Here is a 17,485-nt window from a genome sequence, read left to right on the forward strand (position 1 = left end):
ACAAAAAAGATGACATACAGGTAAACGGGGGGGAAAGAATAAAAGATTAAAATAAAATAAAAATCGGTCTTAGCCTGGGCCCTGGAGAGGGGGTGCAGACTGAGGCCAAGGGAAAAAAAAAAAAATAGACTAATTCATTAAAAGGGAATAATAAGTAATTTCACATAATTGACCAAAATGTCTTGTTTCTTCCAGCGAGACAACAGCAGCCCTCTATTGAGTGCCTCAGCAACTGATTCCAGTTGGGCAATAAGGGCGAGTGATTATTTTAGTTTGAGTTATTTCGGGGTATCCCCATGATTATTTGAATTGTCGTTTGTTACTCAACAGCCGGATGAAAAGGGGAAGTTTGAGGGCATCTTTGAGAGTCTGTCCCCCGTCAATGGCCTCCTCGCAGGCGATAAAGTGAAGCCCATTTTGATCAACTCCAAACTACCTCTGGATGCACTGGGAAAGGTGATGTTACACTCTCTGTATCTTGCTCTAGGCTTGCTGAGTTTTGTTTCGTTGCAGATCTGGGACTTGGGAGACACGGGCAAAGATGGGTACCTGGACAAGGAGGAATTTATTGTGGTAACTTGTCGATCATCAGATTTTTTTATTTTTTTTTTAATCTTCCTTTAGTTAACGCAGCTCATCTAATCTGTTAGGTCATGCATCTTGTGTATCGAGCAATGGAGAACGAGCCGGTGCCGACGACTTTACCCGCATCCTTGATCCCTCCCTCAAAGAGGAAAAAAGTGCCTGGTGCGCTGCCTGGCGCTGTGGCGGTCCTGCCCAGCCGGCCTGGGTTTTTGAGCACCTCGCTTCCTCTCAAAGACACCCTCCGAAGTGCTTCACCTCTCACCACCTCAACTAGGAACCTCTCCCCAAAGTACTCCTTCAGAGCAAGCAAACAGGTATGTTATATTTACAAAGTTTTAATGGTCAAACACATTCTACAGTTTGTTTACACTTTAAAACTGTGTGGGAAATAGTCAGTTCCGCGGTCAATCTGTTCATCATTAAACCCGTTAAATGTTCAGCCATTGTTTAAAATATGAACTGCTGACATTTTTAAGCCTTTATTATGTAAATATGGCCAATACTGTAACAATTCCCGGTACCTGGTAATCCACGAGTACCAATTATCAGCACTTTTGTGGGTGTTCATGTGGCTAAAGTTAGGTTCAAACACTGATGACATCTATTAAACAGACAAGGAGCAAGGAGTCATGCAAAGACAGAGTTCAATTTTGCTCAATTGAGGACAGACTTTTTTTGGGCTGTACTCTAGTTACAGATCCAAACTACGCTCTTAAGTCCAGCCCACGTGCTTCCTCTATTTATTTGGGAGGTCCCTGGTTACATCACTGATGCTGCCGCTGAAGGAAGGGGGTAATCTCGACAGTTCCATTTAGACACAATATAAGAATATTAATGAAATCCAAATGTGCTGACACTCGTAATATCACCATGTCTCTGCTTTGTCTGCGTCACGGCACTCAATGTTCGGCCTTGGCAGTCAGCAGGCTGATTCTGGAAGCAAACATTCATACGAGACTGACTTTGCACAGATAAATGATAAATAAATGATAAATGGGTTGTACTTGTATAGCGCTTTTCTACCTTCAAGGTACTCAAAGCGCTTTGACACTACTTCCACATTTACCCATTCACACACACATTCACACACTGATGGAGGGAGCTGCCATGCAAGGCGCTAACCAGCACCCATCAGGAGCAAGGGTGAAGTGTCTTGCTCAGGACACAACGGACGTGACGAGGTTGGTTCTAGGTGGGATTTGAACCAGTGACCCTCGGGTTGCGCACGGCCACTCTTCCACTGCGCCACGCCGTCCCTTATAGAAAATAATGCAACTTCAGCACAATTGATATTAACTTTAGCAACAGCCCTTAAGCATAAGAGTTGTGTGATAATATATACATAATTATTCTAACAAATTTGTTTACTAATAAAAACATAATAATTTAACATTTGACTGTGAGCTGATAATGATAACTGTGCTGTCCAGTTGTCTGGTATTGCTTGTATTCCAACAAGTGATTTCTTCCTGGAAGTGAAAACCAGTGGTGGTTAACCAAGCCGAGATGGCTGTTGATTGGAAATGGGAAATCCTAAACGCTAAAAGTATATCAAACAAACCTTTAACGGAGTGATCACATGTGAATTCTCCGGCCATGCTCCCTTGTACTGGAGTGCGTGGTACTTTAGTCATCATCTTTCATAAAATCCTGCACTCTTCCGCTCGTCTTGATTACCTCTCGAGGAACGCTGAAGAAATGTTTATCCTTTTTGTAATTTAAACGGTTCATACAGCCCCAAACAACACAAGCAAAGGGTCTGTTTTTTCCTAAAAAAGGCTAAATGGCACCAAATACCCATCAAAAACAGATACTGTCTTGATCACCACGCTTATTCGGTGAGCTGGCAGGATGTCATTTTAAATCCAAGCAATTTACCGCATTTTTTGGATTATAAATCGCTCCAGAGCATACGTCGCACCGGCCGAAAATGCATGATAAAGAAGGAAAAAAACAAATATACGTCGCACTAGAGTATAAGTCGCATTTTTGGGGGAAATTTATTTGAAAAAATCCAACACCAAAAATAGACATTTGAAAGGCAATTTAAAATAAATAAAGAATAGTGAACAACAGGCTGAATAAGTGTACGTTATATGAGGCATAAATAACCAACTGAAAACGTGCCTGGTATGTTAACCTAACATATTATGGTAAGAGTCATTCAAATAACTATAACATATAGAACATGCTATACCTTTACCAAACAATCTGTCACTCCTAATCCATAAATCCCATGAAATCTTTTTCCTCGATGTCGCTTCTAAACAACTCTGTCAACTCCAAAGGTATGCGCCGCTTCCTCTTGTTGTTTTCTGCTGCATATTTCACTACGTCCAGCTTGTAATCTGCAGTACATGATTTCCTTTTCGGTGCCATTTTTGTTCAGCCCTTCTCAGTTTCTATAAGTTACCGCCAACGTTGAAATTATCCATTTTAATAGCTACGGCAGTAGCATATAGCAGTTAACATCCACAATGCACTTCTGCCACGACCCTCCCCCGGCGAATTATTATTGATTGACGTGTATGTGACGATTGCTGACATTTTATTCATCTCTTCCGCAAATTACATAAATATTATTATTTGATATTTTACGGTAATGTGTTAATAATTTCTCACATAAGTCGCTCCGGAGTATAAGTCGCACCCCCGGCCAAACTATGAAAAAAACTGCGACTTATAGTCGGAAAAATACGGTACTTCCACATTTGAGTTCCATTTGCAAGTATGAATTATTTTAGTTTGTCCTAGGTGTGTTGCTGTAGTCAGGAACTACTCTTTGCAATTAAGTTGAATGTGCTAGTCTCATCTTTTGTTGAGTCCTACAAGGTGCTTATACTGTAAGTATTGTAGTTATTACACACCTGCTGTTTGATTGAACGTGCATCTTAGTTATAGTTTTCATAACCATGTTTGAAGGTGTTGCCATGTAAAATCCACCAATCCATTTGCTATAGCGCTTATCCTCACTGGGTTGCGGGTAAGCTGGAGTCTATACCAGCTGACTTCCAGCGAGAGGCGGGGTACACCCTAGAATGGTCATCAGCCACTCGCAGGACTTACCGGTACATAAACCACATATCACACTCGCATTTATACCTAGTCAAATTTTAACGTGCATATTTTTTGGAATGTTTGAGGCCAAACACTAGAAAAGCCTATTTTATCCACTTATCAAACTATAGAGCATTTTTATTTACAGAAGTATTTTATTCAAGACCGAAGACTTAACCTCTAAAGGTCTTAGTGGCCACATGTGTGGACAGCACCTTTTAGCTCTTATTTCCAAAACTGTTTACACTACTGAATTGGGGTCTTATGGCCACTTATGTGGACACTTAAAATGCCATCTGGTGGTGTCAGAACAGTATAACATACAATGGAATTTGGAAAAAAAGTGTAAAAATAAAAATTTGCATGTCACTACACATGAAGTACACATTTGTGTACTTATGGACCAAGTACATTATATTAAAAGATGATTTTTAGTTTTTATTCAAACTAGGGTCCAATAAGCCCAAATAGAAAAGAGAAATATGAAAAGCATGTAAACAAAGAGCTTGGGCCTTAAGAGGTGTTAAGTTTGAATTTATTTATTTGCATGCAATGATATGTGGCCCTGCGATGAGATGGCGAGTTGTCCAGGGTGTACACCGGCTTCCGCCCGATTGTAGCTTAGATAGGCACCAGCGCCCCCCGCGACCCCAAAGGGAATAAGCGGTGAAAAATGGATGGATGGATAGATGATATGCTACATTTTTGTTTACAAAAGTATTTTATTCAAGACTGAAGTTTTGCCTTCCATTGTGAACTCTATATTGAATACCTTAATTGCATATTGATCAATGTATTAGCAAAAGCATCACAGTAAATATGCCAGAATTAGTTTTAATATCTTAATTTAATCTGTTTAGTAATACAAACAGTATTTTACACAAAGTCCAATGTATGCCTGTTTTAATGAGAACCAACTTTATAAAGGTTGTAATTTTTTCTAAGCGTAAGACACAGTGTATGCAGTACACTAGTTGTTGATCAAACAAAAGTGAAACTTGTTTTGAATTATCTCTTGTAATTTGCACTCATTAGTTTCTTTAAACAGTAGGGAGAACATTTGGAAAAAATTGTTCATTTAGTTTTATGTGGAAAAAATCTGAACATTTTATTTTTAGGCCATATCGCCCCAGGCCTAGCTAGTATGAGCCGAGGACTCTCGTCTCATAGAGCTGTTTTTCGGAGAGTTTTTTAAATTATTTTATCGTATTTGTCGGTATAATTATCTGTCGAATATTCATCATGCACCCCTAGTTCCAGAGTATATTTAGCATAGATATCAGTGTTAAAGGGGTCATTCTGATTTTTTTTTCTACATTTCAAACACTTCCTTGTATAAAAAATAAGTCAATACATAATATTTCAGTGGTCCCTTGGCCCTTCTGTAGTGGAAAAGTTGGCACATTTTTAACTCTCCTTGCAAGATGTTTGTGTGGGGAGGCGTTCCCTTTCGATTGCAAATGAAACCGTTCACGCCCCACCCTCTCTAAAAGTGTTATTTTATTTTGTGAAAATGTACACATTTATATATATATATATATATATATATATATATGTATGTGTATTTATATATATATATATATATATAATATATATATATATATATATATATATATATATATATATATATATATATATATATATATGTATGTGTATTTATATATGTATGTGTATACGTATATATGTACATATGTGTGTATATGTATGTATATGTATATATGTATGTATGTATATGTGGATGTACGTATGTATATGTACTGTATATATGTATATGTGTATGTATGTATATACATATATATGTAGATATTCATGTATATATATATATATATATATATATATACATGAATATTTACATATAAATGTGTATATATATACACACATATATATACATATATATATATATATATGTGTGTGTATATGTGTATGTACGTATGTATATGTGTATGTTTGTGTGTATATATATATATATATATATATATATATATATATGTGTGTGTGTATATATGTGTATATATATATATATATACACATATACATGTATATATATACACATACATTTATATGTACATATACATGTATTTATATATGTGTGTGTATGTATATATATGTGTGTGTATATATATGTATATATATATATACACATATACATATATATGTACATATACATGTGTGTATATATATATATATATGTGTGTGTGTGTGTGTGTATATATATGTATATATATACACATATACATATATATGTACATATACATGTGTGTGTGTGTGTATATATATATATATATATATATATATATATATATATATATATATATATATATATATATATATATATATATGATGTCGCACATGGCGCATTGTTTGAAAAAAGACTGCAAAACACAGTGGAAAGATGTATCAAATTTGCATTACAGCACACGCCCAAATGCATGAACCTTATGATTTGATGCTTTAGCATTGTTTAATACGATTTTGACATTGTAACAAAATGTACGTGTCAAAAAAGAGGAAAATCATGGGTAAATGCACGGTCCTATTACAGATTATCTGGGGATTGCCTTGCAAAAACTTTATTTAATGATTATTGGGGATTATAATCAGACACTCTGACAAATCTTGAAAAAAATCTACATATTTTGAAAAAATTTACAGTTAGAGGTTTTAATAATATTTACTCAATTTGTATACCTTTTTGTTTTTTTAGTGAATAATGCTTCAATCCTAAAGGCAGAATACAGGACTATCCTGACAAAATGATTGTATTGGGTTGTCAAGAGTATCACTTCCTTTCAAATGTGGAGTTGTGGTTTTAATTCTACTGGTTAAAAGCCATCCATGTTGGCTGCTGTGTGATGTAAAGGCCGACGCGGCATGGAGAAGCCACACTGACATTTCATGCATTAATTCTGTTCTGTTGCGAATAGAGCAGCTTAACTTGTTCCGCGGCTTTGCACCATTGAGCGTAACTCTTTTCCACGTTGTTGCATCAGGGATCTTTCACTTGCAGAGCTTTGACAAACAGGTTTTTCCCCATGATCGAGAAGCCAGGCCTGTCGGTTGTCCTTTTTTGTCGTTCTCATCTGTCACTTTCATGTCACTTTGTCGTCTTTTTTTTAGGAAACTTGCGTCATAAAATATTTATTCATGCACTTTGTACTCAGAATTGTGTCGCAAATAATTCATAAATAAAACTTGTGTGTGTGCGCTGTGGTGATTCCAGCCAGAGGACAAGTGGGTAGTCCCGGTGGCCGACAGGGAGCGCTACTATGACATCTTCAAGCAAACCACCAAGGAGAACGACAGCTTGATCAGCGGAACGGAGGTCATAGAGATCTTCATGCACTCCAGCCTCTCCCAGACCATGCTGGCACAAATCTGGTGAGACGGAGACATGGCATTGCGACATAAAAACACTTTCCCTATTTCTGTAGAAAACACACCTTAGCTGCACAATAGAACACCTACACTGCATCATTAGGTACACCTACACACTTGTACACAATTCAACACGTGAGCCAATACATGATGAAAGGTTAAGAATGTAAAGTCAATTACCCTGCATAGGTGAGAACTCTGCTCCCTTTGTATGTTACATTCTTACTCCAAAATAGAATGTATTATTTTAAATTTATACAATAAAGTAAATAAAAGTGAATTATATTTACATAGCGCTTTCCTCTAGTGCAGGGGTCGGGAACCTTTTTGGCTGAGAGAGCCAAGAAAGCCAAATATTTTAAAATGTATTTCCATGAGAGCCTTATATTATTTTTTTTAACACTGAATACAACTAAATGCGTGCATTTTTAAGTAACGTTAACATTTTTTGAGTACAATAACTGTCATATTCTTTTTAATAACATTTATTATTCTGAAGCTAACCAATAATAAATATAATACTTCTTACCATTAATGCGCCTTCTTCAACAGATGCGTTAGAAAACGAATGGATGTATTAAAATGCAGGAGAATGTTTTGTATTTTGAACATTATTTTTAACTCCGATTACCAGTGGAAATATTAATTTGTTAGCTTAGATTAATCAGAGAGCCAGATGCATCCATCAAAAGAGCCACGTCTGGCTCTAGAGCCATAGGTTCCCTACCCCTGCTCTAGTGACTCAAAGTGCTTTGCATAGTGAAACCCAATATCTAAGTTACATTTAAGCAGTGTGGGTAATAGGGCTGCAAATCTTTGGGTGTCCCATGATTGGATTCAATCAATCGATCAATCAATGTTTACTTATATAGCCCCAAATCACTAGTGTCTCAAAGGGCTACACAAATCACAACACAAACCACTACGACATCCTCGGTAGGCCCACATAAGGGCAAGGAAAACTCACACCCAGTGGGACATCGGTGACAATGAGGACTATGAGAACCTTGGAGAGGACGAAAGCAATGGATGTCGAGCGGGTCTAACATGATACTGTGAAAGTTCAATCCATAGTGGATCCAACACAGCCGCGAGACTCCAGTCCAAAGCGGATCCAACACAGCAGCAAGAGATTCTTAAAGTCATGATTAGATTCAATTTTTTTTTTTTTTTTTCTCCAATTCAACACGATTTTCGATTCAAAAACTATTTTTTCCCGATTCAAAAGGATTCTCTATTCATTCAATACATAGGATTTCAGCAGGATCTACTCCAGTCTGCTGACATGCAAGCAGAGTAGTAGATTTTTGTAAAAAGCTTTTATAATTGTAAAGGACAATGTTTTATCAACTGATTGCAATAATGTAAATTTGTTTTAACAATTAACCAAACCAAAAATATGACTTATTTTATCTTTGTGAAAATATTGGACACAGTGTGTTGTCAAGCTTATGAGATGCGATGCAAGTGTAAGCCACTGTGACACTATTGTTCTTTTTTTATTTTTATAAATGTCAAATGATAATCACAATGAGGGATTTTTAATCACTGCTATGCTGAAATTATAACTAATATTGATACTGTTGTTGATGATATTCATTTTTGTTTCACTACATTTGGTTTGTTCTGTGTCGTGTTTGTGTCTCCTCTCAATTGCTCTGTTTATTGCAGTTCTGAGTGTTGCTGGGTCAGGTTTGGTTTTGGAATTGGATTGCATTGTTATGGTATTGCTGTGTATTGTGAGAATCGCGATTCAAATCCGAATCGATTTTTTTCCCACACCCCTATTGGGTAAAGTGTCTTGCCCAAGGACACAACGGCAGTGACTAGGATGGCGGAAACGGGGATCGAACCTGGTACCCTCAAGTTGCTGGCCCGGCCGCTCTACCAACCGAGCTATACCGCCCCAATAAGAAAAAAATAAATGTTACTTGAATATTTAATTAAAAATTTACAAAAAATTTAAAAAATTGAATAGAACCCATGTGCACGCGTTCACCCCCCGTCTCTCGTGCTTTCTCTGCAGGGGTCTGGCCGACACCAAACAGACAGGCAAGCTGACCCGGGAGCAGTTCTGTCTGGCCATGCACCTCATCCAGCAGAAGATCACCAAAGACATTGACCCGCCATCCACTCTTACGCCGGACATGATTCCTCCTTCGGAGAGGACGGCGGCTTTAGCAACGATCCCCCCTGTAAGTCTTGACACAAAGGACCCTCTACTTTATGTCATTACAACACCGGCTTCAAGTAGATTCATCCAATCAAAAAGAGTTTTCCTGCTTTCTGGCTCATTCCAGCTCTTCAGTCCTGCTGTGCTTTTGCTTTTTTTTTTTTTGCATTTTTTGAACTGGTTTCCGTCCTGTCTGACAGAGCTTCTCAGGTTTTCTATTTGACGGGAGAGCTGGTAATGCTGCACTCTCTCTTTGCAAAGTGAGTAGTGGCTCTAATCAAACACAAGGAGGCGCTATTGTCCCATGATATATTCTGTCGGTGTCATGCATGAGCATGCTGTCTTGTTTTCTTCTGTTTTCTTTCTTTTTTTTCTTTTTCAAAACCTTCTCCATTACATTACACATACACCATATAAAATTGTCTAAAGACCAATTAATTATGACATATTTTCTGATAATCTGACATTAGAGATGGATGTAGAAAGACTGCACTAGAGAATGTTTATTGCATTTAGAGATGTTCGATAATGGCTTTTTGCCGATATTCTGATATTGTCCAAGTCTTAATTACCGATACCGATATCAACCAATACCGATATATACAGTCATGGAATTAACACATTATTATGCCTAATTTTGTTGTGATGCCCCGCTGAATGCATTAAACAATGTAACAAGGCTTTCCTAAATAAATCAAATCACATTATGGAAAAAAATGGCCACTTGGCACTGCCATATTTATTATTGAAGTCACAAAGTGCACTTTTTTTTTACATGCCTCAAGACAGCTTGGAATTTGGAACATGCTCTCCCTGAGATAATCCTGATACCCACTACAACTATGAGAAATACTATACTTTGACTTTCACAAAGTTACCTTATTCTTCGGAGTATAAGTCGCTCCGAAGTATAAGTCGCACCTGCCGAAAATCCGTAATAAAGAAGGAAAAAAACATATATAAGTCGCACTGGAGTATAAGTCACATTTTTTGGGGAAATGTATTTGATAAAACCCAACACAAAAAATAGACATTTGAAAGGCAATTTAAAAAAATAAAGAATAGTGAACAACAGGCTGAATAAGTGTACGTTATATGAGGCATAAATAACCAACTGAGAAGGTGCCTGCTATGTTAACCTAACATATTATGGTAAGAGTCATTCAAATAACTATAACATATAGAACATGATATACTTTTACCAAACAATCTGTCACTCCTAATCCATAAATCCCATGAAATCTTATACGCCTAGTCTCTTAGATCCCCCATGGATCAATAAAGTACTTTCTATTCTCTTCTATCTATTCTATTACGTGAATGAGCTAAATAATATTATTTGATATTTTACTGTAACGTGTTAATAATTTCACACATAAGTCGCTCCGGAGTATAAGTCGCACCCCTGGCCAAACTATGAAAAAAACTGCGACTTATAGTCCGAAAAATACGGTAGGCACACAGCTTCAGTCCAGAGTATACCAAAGCATACTTGCCAATCTTGAGACCTCCGAATTTTGGAGATGGGAGGGGGTTGAGGTTTGGGGCTGGGTTTGGTGTTAGCGGGGGCTATATATTGTAGCGTCCCGGAAGAGTTAGTGCTGCAAGGGCTTCTGGGTGTTTGTTCTGTTGTGTTTGTGTTGTGTTACGGTGAGGATGTTCTCCCAAAATGTGTTTGTCATTCTTGTTTGGTGTGGGTTCACAGTGTGGCGCATATTTGTAACAGTGTTAAAGTTCTTTATACGGCCACCCTCAGTGTGACCTGTATGGCTGTTGACCAAGTATGCTTTGCATTCACTTGTGTGTGTGTGTAGAAGCCGCATATATTATGTGACTGGGCCGGCACGCAAAGGCAGTGCCTTTAAGGTTTATTGGCGCTCTGTACTTTTTGAAACCGATACCGATAACTTTGAAACCTATACCGATAATTTCCGATATTACATTTTAAAGCATTTTTTGGCCGATAATATCGTCAGCCCAATATTATCGGACATCTCTAATTGCTTTAATTAAGAAAATGGATGTTAAAATGTATCGTTTGCATCATAGATGGCAGTTAGGTGCAAATAAACATAGAGTGGTACAACAAGTTTTAAATGCCCTATTTTTGTATGATTAGGTTTTTACCCAACTTTACGTAAAACATTTTGGTAACTTGTTATACAAACTAGTCTTTTGGCCTGCGTATCATTCTTCGGAATTGAGTGCCCAAACAAATAATTCCACGCGTTCATGATTTAGTCTCGGTACATTTTTTTAAATTGAGTATGGCCGCAAAATAAAACACAGAGGGGCCAAAGAAAGTTGCAAGTGGCAACACTTTGATAAAAGACGCATGGAACACTGTTGAATTCAAGAAATAACTCATAGCAAATTACAAGCGTGGCGTTCACATGACTCATTTCCTCTTAGCTCATCTCCATTGTATTCAATAAATGTGAAAGCGATGTTAAACATTTCATTCATTAGTTATACTTACTTGTTTTCTGCATGTAAATTGTTAATTATTCTTTAAGATTTGTTTCTTCATATTTTTGATGTATTTTTATTTCTTTTGGAAAAAAACTATGCAGTGTTCATAAGATTTAACTTTCTTCTTACCTTGTAGAGCAGATACCGGTACTAAGAAAAGTCATTTATACTGCGCTTTTTCTCCAGTGACTCAATGGGTTTCTCGATGTAAAGCGCTTTATCTACTGTACATTTAAGCTACATTTACACCAGTGTGGGTGGCACTGGGAGCAAGGTGGGTCGAGTGTCTTGCCCAAGGACACAACAGCAATAGGATGCAGAAGCTGGATTCGAACCAGGAACCCTCAAGTTTCTTATTGGCCACTCTATCATCCGAGCTACCCCGCCCTACAAATTAAAAAAAACATAGCTACCACTTGCGTTATGTAACCCGTGAGACAAATTAGCAGTTAAGTATTCGAGGAGGTTTGCTTACCCGAGTTACATTTTACATGACATCATCACTCAAAACTGTGCATTCTTTTGTGTTGTCTTGCCGGAGCGCTTTTCATGTATTGTTTGCTCGTCCTGCACAAGACACACCTCCTTCCTGTCCTTTTATTTTGTTGGACACATCAGCGGGGGGAGCTCCTTCACTTCTGTGTGCCCGATCCTTCACTCTTGCCTCTTGACTTGCGACTACAGCTGGGCGATATGGACTTTTATTAATATCTCAATATTTTCAGGCCATGTCACGATACACCATATATATCTCCATATTTTGCCTTAGCCTTGAATGAACACTTGATGCATATAATCACAGCAGTATGATGATTCTATGTGTCTACATTAAAACCTTCTTCATACAGCATTAATATATACTACTTTTAAACTTTCATGCAGAGATGGAAATCACAACTAAGTCAATTGACCAAAACTGTATTTATTAAACAGTTATTAAGCAGCGGCACAAACATTCATGTCATTTCCAAAACAGAAAGTGCAAGATTGTCAGAGACATTTTAAAACAAGCTATGAGTGCACTTTTGTGCATGATGTCACTAAGATGACATATCAAAACAACACTAAATTAAAGTGCACTTTTTGTACAGAACACCGCAACAATAGTTACAAACAAATAAAGTGCACTTTTGTGCATGATGTCACGCAAGATATTTTAATAAGTGTCAAATAAAAATGAGCTGCATAATAGGAAATCAAATAGTGTATGTCCTTCGCTATGTGGTAGGTTCCTGCGGACGTTTACCAAAAGTGTATTTATTAAACAATTATTAAGCAGTGGCACAAACATTCATGTCATTTCAAAACAGAAAGTGCAAGATTGTCAGAGACATTTTAAAAGAAGCTATTAGTGCACTTTTGTGCATGATGTCACTAAGATGACATATTAAAACAACACTAAATTAAAGTGCACTTTTTGTACAGAACGCCACTACAATAGTTTAAAACAAATAAAGTGCTCTTTAGTGCATGATGTCAGACAAGATGTTTCAATAAGTGTGGTAGGTTCTATGTGGTAGGTTCTTGCGGATGTTATTTCCTTCTGTTGTTGACTATTTGTTTCAAACGGTGTTGATGTGGAAATGGTTGCTTGGGCATTTTGTTGGTGTGGCACCGAACAGAGATGTTGACCTGCGGAGTATCAATCACTCTTTATTCTCTAGCGTGTGACTTTTCAAATGATGCTACATATTAGCAGTAATGCTACTTTTTGTAGCAACGTTTTTGCCCCACACTTGACAAATTACAGTTGTCTGTTCGATATATTCCCCCTCCAAGCCAAACCACCACCAGATGATGGACCCCCTGCTGTTTTTCTTTGGAATTAATTCTTCTTTCATTTGTTACCAGATTCGCACCTTCTGTCTCTCGTATTACCACTCGCACCACAGCTAATGTTACCCATGCCGCTACCTCTCTGCTCCGCGAGGGCATATACGTACAGTAGGGGGCGTATGTAAGAAGGTGGGCTTGTTTTACTGTAAGTCTCTGTAAGAAGGAGAGACATCAAAGAGTGAGAAACGCCTGTAGTGTAATGCCCCCAGCTAAAAGCAACTGCGTGAGAACATATACTCGAATATCACGATATAGTCATTTTCTATATTGCACAGAGAGAAACCCGCGATATATCGAGTATATCGCCCAGCCCTACTTGCAACATCTGCTCATTCTACCTAGTGATCCATCGCCCATCTATGTCAGCGTATCAGTTTTGTTTCACCACTTTTCTGACTGTGCTGCCTCAACCCCCACCCCTACCCCGCCCATCAGGACATCGCCGTTGCGCCAGCTGAGTTGACGGGCATCAAGGAGCTGGATGACCTCAGCCAGGAAATAAGTCAGCTGCAGAGGTGAGCCCTTCCGGCTTTGCAATGAGGAGAGATTCGTTTCTCTTCTTTGTTGGAAAAACGACGGAAAAGGAACTCTGTTAAAAAAAAAGGCTCAATTTTCTTATAATATTAATATTTTTAAGCCCTAAAGCTGATATCTGCTCTTTTATACAGAGAGGCTGTGCCAAGCCAAGCATTTTCACATCCTTTGTTTGTATTTAGAGATTGAATTTACATAGTCATAAGCGGTAGAAAATGGATGGCTGGATAGTCAAATTAACTTGCTTTACATACTTTATAACTTTCAAGATTGTTTATCGTCATATGCACATTTAGACAGTTTTCCGTACAATGACAATCATACTTTGCTAGTCCACCCTTCAACAAGCCACATGGTACTTAGCTAAAATAAAACAATTTTTTTTTATATACAAGGCACAGTGAGTAACATCACAGTACAAATATGGAGGTGACATTGGGTCACAGCAGCAGTTAAGTTTCTTTAGTGATCAAATGTGAAAAGTGTCTAAAGTGATGGTTAACAGTGGTCATGGTAACTGTCTTTTGTTAAAAAGATAAAAGTAAAAAGGGCGGGGGGGAGGGGGGGTTGGTAGCTGGGGGAGCTAGCATTCACAAGCCTGATGGCCTGTGGGTAGAAACTGTTTGTCAGTCTTGTAGTCCTGGGTTTCAGGCTCCAGTATCGTCTTACTGTAGGTTTTTTCCTCATACAAAACCCGTTTCCATATGAGTTGGGAAATTGTGTTAGATGTAAATATAAACGGAATACAATGATTTGCAAATCCTTTTCAACCCATATTCAGTTGAATGCACTACAAAGACAACATATTTGATGTTCAAACTCATTAACTTTATTTCCATCCATCCATTTCCTACCGCTTATTCCCTTTCGGGGTAGCGGGGGGCGCTGGCGCCTATCTCAGCTACAATCGGGCGGAAGGCGGGGTACACCCTGGACAAGTTGCCACCTCATCGCAGGGCCAACACAGATAGACAGACAACATTCACACTCACATTCACACACTAGGGACCATTTAGTGTTGCCAATCAACCTATCCCCAGGTGCATGTCTTTGGAAGTGGGAGGAAGCCGGAGTACCCGGAGGGAACCCACGCGTTCACGGGGAGAACATGCAAACTCCACACAGAAAGATCCCGAGCCTGGATTTGAACCCAGGACTGCAGGACCTTTGTATTGTGAGGCAGACGCACTAACCCCTCTTCCACCATGAAGCCCTTAACTTAATTTTTTTTTGCAAATAATAATTAACTTAGAATTTCATGGCTGCAACACGTGCCAAAGTAGTTGGGAAAGGGCATGTTCACAACTGTGTTACATCACCTTTTCTTTTAACGACGCTCAAGAAACGTTTGGGAACTGAGGAAACTAATTTTTGAAGCTTTGAAAGTGGAATTCTTTCCCATTCTTGTTTTATGTACACTTCATATTGCGCCACACATTTTCGATGGGAGATAGGGCTGGCCTGCAGGCGGACCAGGAAAGTTCCCGCACTCTTTTTTTTTACGAAGCCACGCTGTTGTAACACTTGTCTTGCTGAAATAAGCAGGGGTGTCCATGATAAAGTTGCTTGGATGGCAACATATGTTGCTCCAAAACCTGTATGGACCTTTCAGCATTAATGGTACCTTCTCGGGTGTGTAAGTTACCCATGCCTTGGGCACTAATACACCCCCATACCACACAGATGCTGGCTTTTGAACTTTGCCCCATAACAATCCGAATGGTTATTTTCCTCTTTGTTCTGGAGGACACCACATCCTCTGTTTCCAAATATAATTTGAAATGTGGACTCGTCAGATCGCAGAACACTTTTCCACTTTGCATCAGTCCATCTTAGGTTAGCTCGGGCCCAGCCAAGCTGGCGGCGTTTCAGGATATTGTTGACAAATGGGTTTGACTTTGCATAGTAGAGTTTTAACTTGCACTTACATATGTAGCGACCAACTGTATTTACTGACAGTGGTTTTATGAAGTGTTCCTGAGCCCATGTGGTGATATCCTTTACACACTGATGTCAGTTTTTGATGCTGAGGGATCAAAAGTCCGTAATATCATCGCTTACGTGCAGTGATTTCTCAAGATTGTCTGAACTTTTTGATGATTTTACGGACCGTAGATGGTAAAATCCCTAAATTCCTTGCAATAGCTTGTTGAGAAATTTTGTTCTAAAACTGTTTGAAAATTTGCTTACAAAGGTGTGACCCTCGCCCCATCCTTGTTTGTGAATTACTTAGCATTTCATGGAAGCTGCTTTTATACCCAATCATGGCACCCACCTGTTCCCAATTAGCCTGCACACCTGTGGGATGGTCCAAATAAGTGTTTGATGAGCATTCCTCAACTTTATCAGTATTTATTGCCACCTTTCCCAACATCTTTGTCATGTGTTGCTGGCTTCAAATTCTAAAGTTAATGATTATTTGCAAAAAAAACAATGTTTATCAGTTTGAACATCAATTATGTTGTCTTTGTAGCATATTCAACTGAATATGGGTTGAAAATGATTTGCAAATCATTCTAACACAATTTCCCAACTCATATGGAAATGGGGTTTGTACATATCATGCATGCACAATCTACTGTAATCACCTCGACCTGTATTGACAATACTGTGTGGCTCTATTACAGAGATAAATATATCCTTGAACAAGAGATACGGGAAATGCAAGAAACTATCAGGAAGCAGAATATTTCTGTTCAAGTAAGAGGAAGTACAACCAAAAAAAATGTCTGCAAACAGGAAGAACATGTGAATTTATCGGCCCTATGTGTTTTAGGACATGCAGCAGGATTTTGACCGGGAGAGCAGCAGCCTGCAGGACATGGAGTTTCAAAAGCAGGACGCACAGAAGCGCCTGGATGAGATGGACCAGCAGCGTTCCAAGCTGGAGGGGATGCTCAACGATGTCAAGCAGAAGTGTCAAGAAGAGACGCAGATGGTTAGTTTAGCCCTGATTATACTCATTTTCCAATACATTAGTGTTCCATAGCTCGTTTTTTATTGCCACATTCTAACAATTAAATGCATTTATTATTAATGCAATATATTTTTAGATATTACACTGATTTGCTTTCAATCAATCAATATCAATCAATGTTTATTTATATAGCCCTAAATCACAAGTTTCTCAAAGGGCTTCACAAGCAACAAAGACAGCCTCAGTTCAGATCCCACATAAGGGCAGGTAGAAACTCACAACCCAGTAGGATATCAATGAGAATGACTATGAGAAACCATGGAGAGGACCGCAGATGGAGATCGGATTCAATGGACATTGAGTGGGTCTAGCATAATAATGTGAAAGTCAAGTCCAATAGTGAGAGTCCCGCCCATAGTGGGGCCAGCAGGAGACCATCCCGAGCGGAAACAGGTCAGCAGCGCAGAGATGTCCCCAACCGATGCACAGGCGAGGGGTCCACCCCGGGTCTCGACAGCCAGCACTTCATCCATGGC

At 38.5% G+C, this 17,485-nt stretch overlaps 1 protein-coding gene across 4 annotated transcripts in view; it reads left to right on the forward strand.

Annotated features, from left to right (window-relative positions):
* The window catches only part of LOC133568744 (epidermal growth factor receptor substrate 15-like 1), a 64,305-nt gene that overhangs the window by 16,965 nt on the left and 29,855 nt on the right, over window positions 1-17,485 (forward strand). For 3 of the 4 annotated variants that reach the window (XM_061920854.1, XM_061920857.1, XM_061920856.1), the window contains exons 6-15: window positions 196-255; window positions 331-456; window positions 514-573; window positions 651-899; window positions 6,863-7,020; window positions 9,044-9,212; window positions 9,391-9,450; window positions 13,934-14,013; window positions 16,660-16,732; window positions 16,809-16,970. In XM_061920854.1, the coding sequence (XP_061776838.1) occupies window positions 196-255; window positions 331-456; window positions 514-573; window positions 651-899; window positions 6,863-7,020; window positions 9,044-9,212; window positions 9,391-9,450; window positions 13,934-14,013; window positions 16,660-16,732; window positions 16,809-16,970 (1,197 nt within the window). The remainder of the gene's footprint in view (window positions 1-195; window positions 256-330; window positions 457-513; window positions 574-650; window positions 900-6,862; window positions 7,021-9,043; window positions 9,213-9,390; window positions 9,451-13,933; window positions 14,014-16,659; window positions 16,733-16,808; window positions 16,971-17,485) is intronic. The other variant, XM_061920855.1, reaches the window with a different exon arrangement.

Source organism: Nerophis ophidion, linkage group LG14 (genome assembly GCF_033978795.1).
Source record: "Nerophis ophidion isolate RoL-2023_Sa linkage group LG14, RoL_Noph_v1.0, whole genome shotgun sequence".
In the NCBI taxonomy this organism is placed as follows: domain Eukaryota; kingdom Metazoa; phylum Chordata; class Actinopteri; order Syngnathiformes; family Syngnathidae; genus Nerophis; species Nerophis ophidion.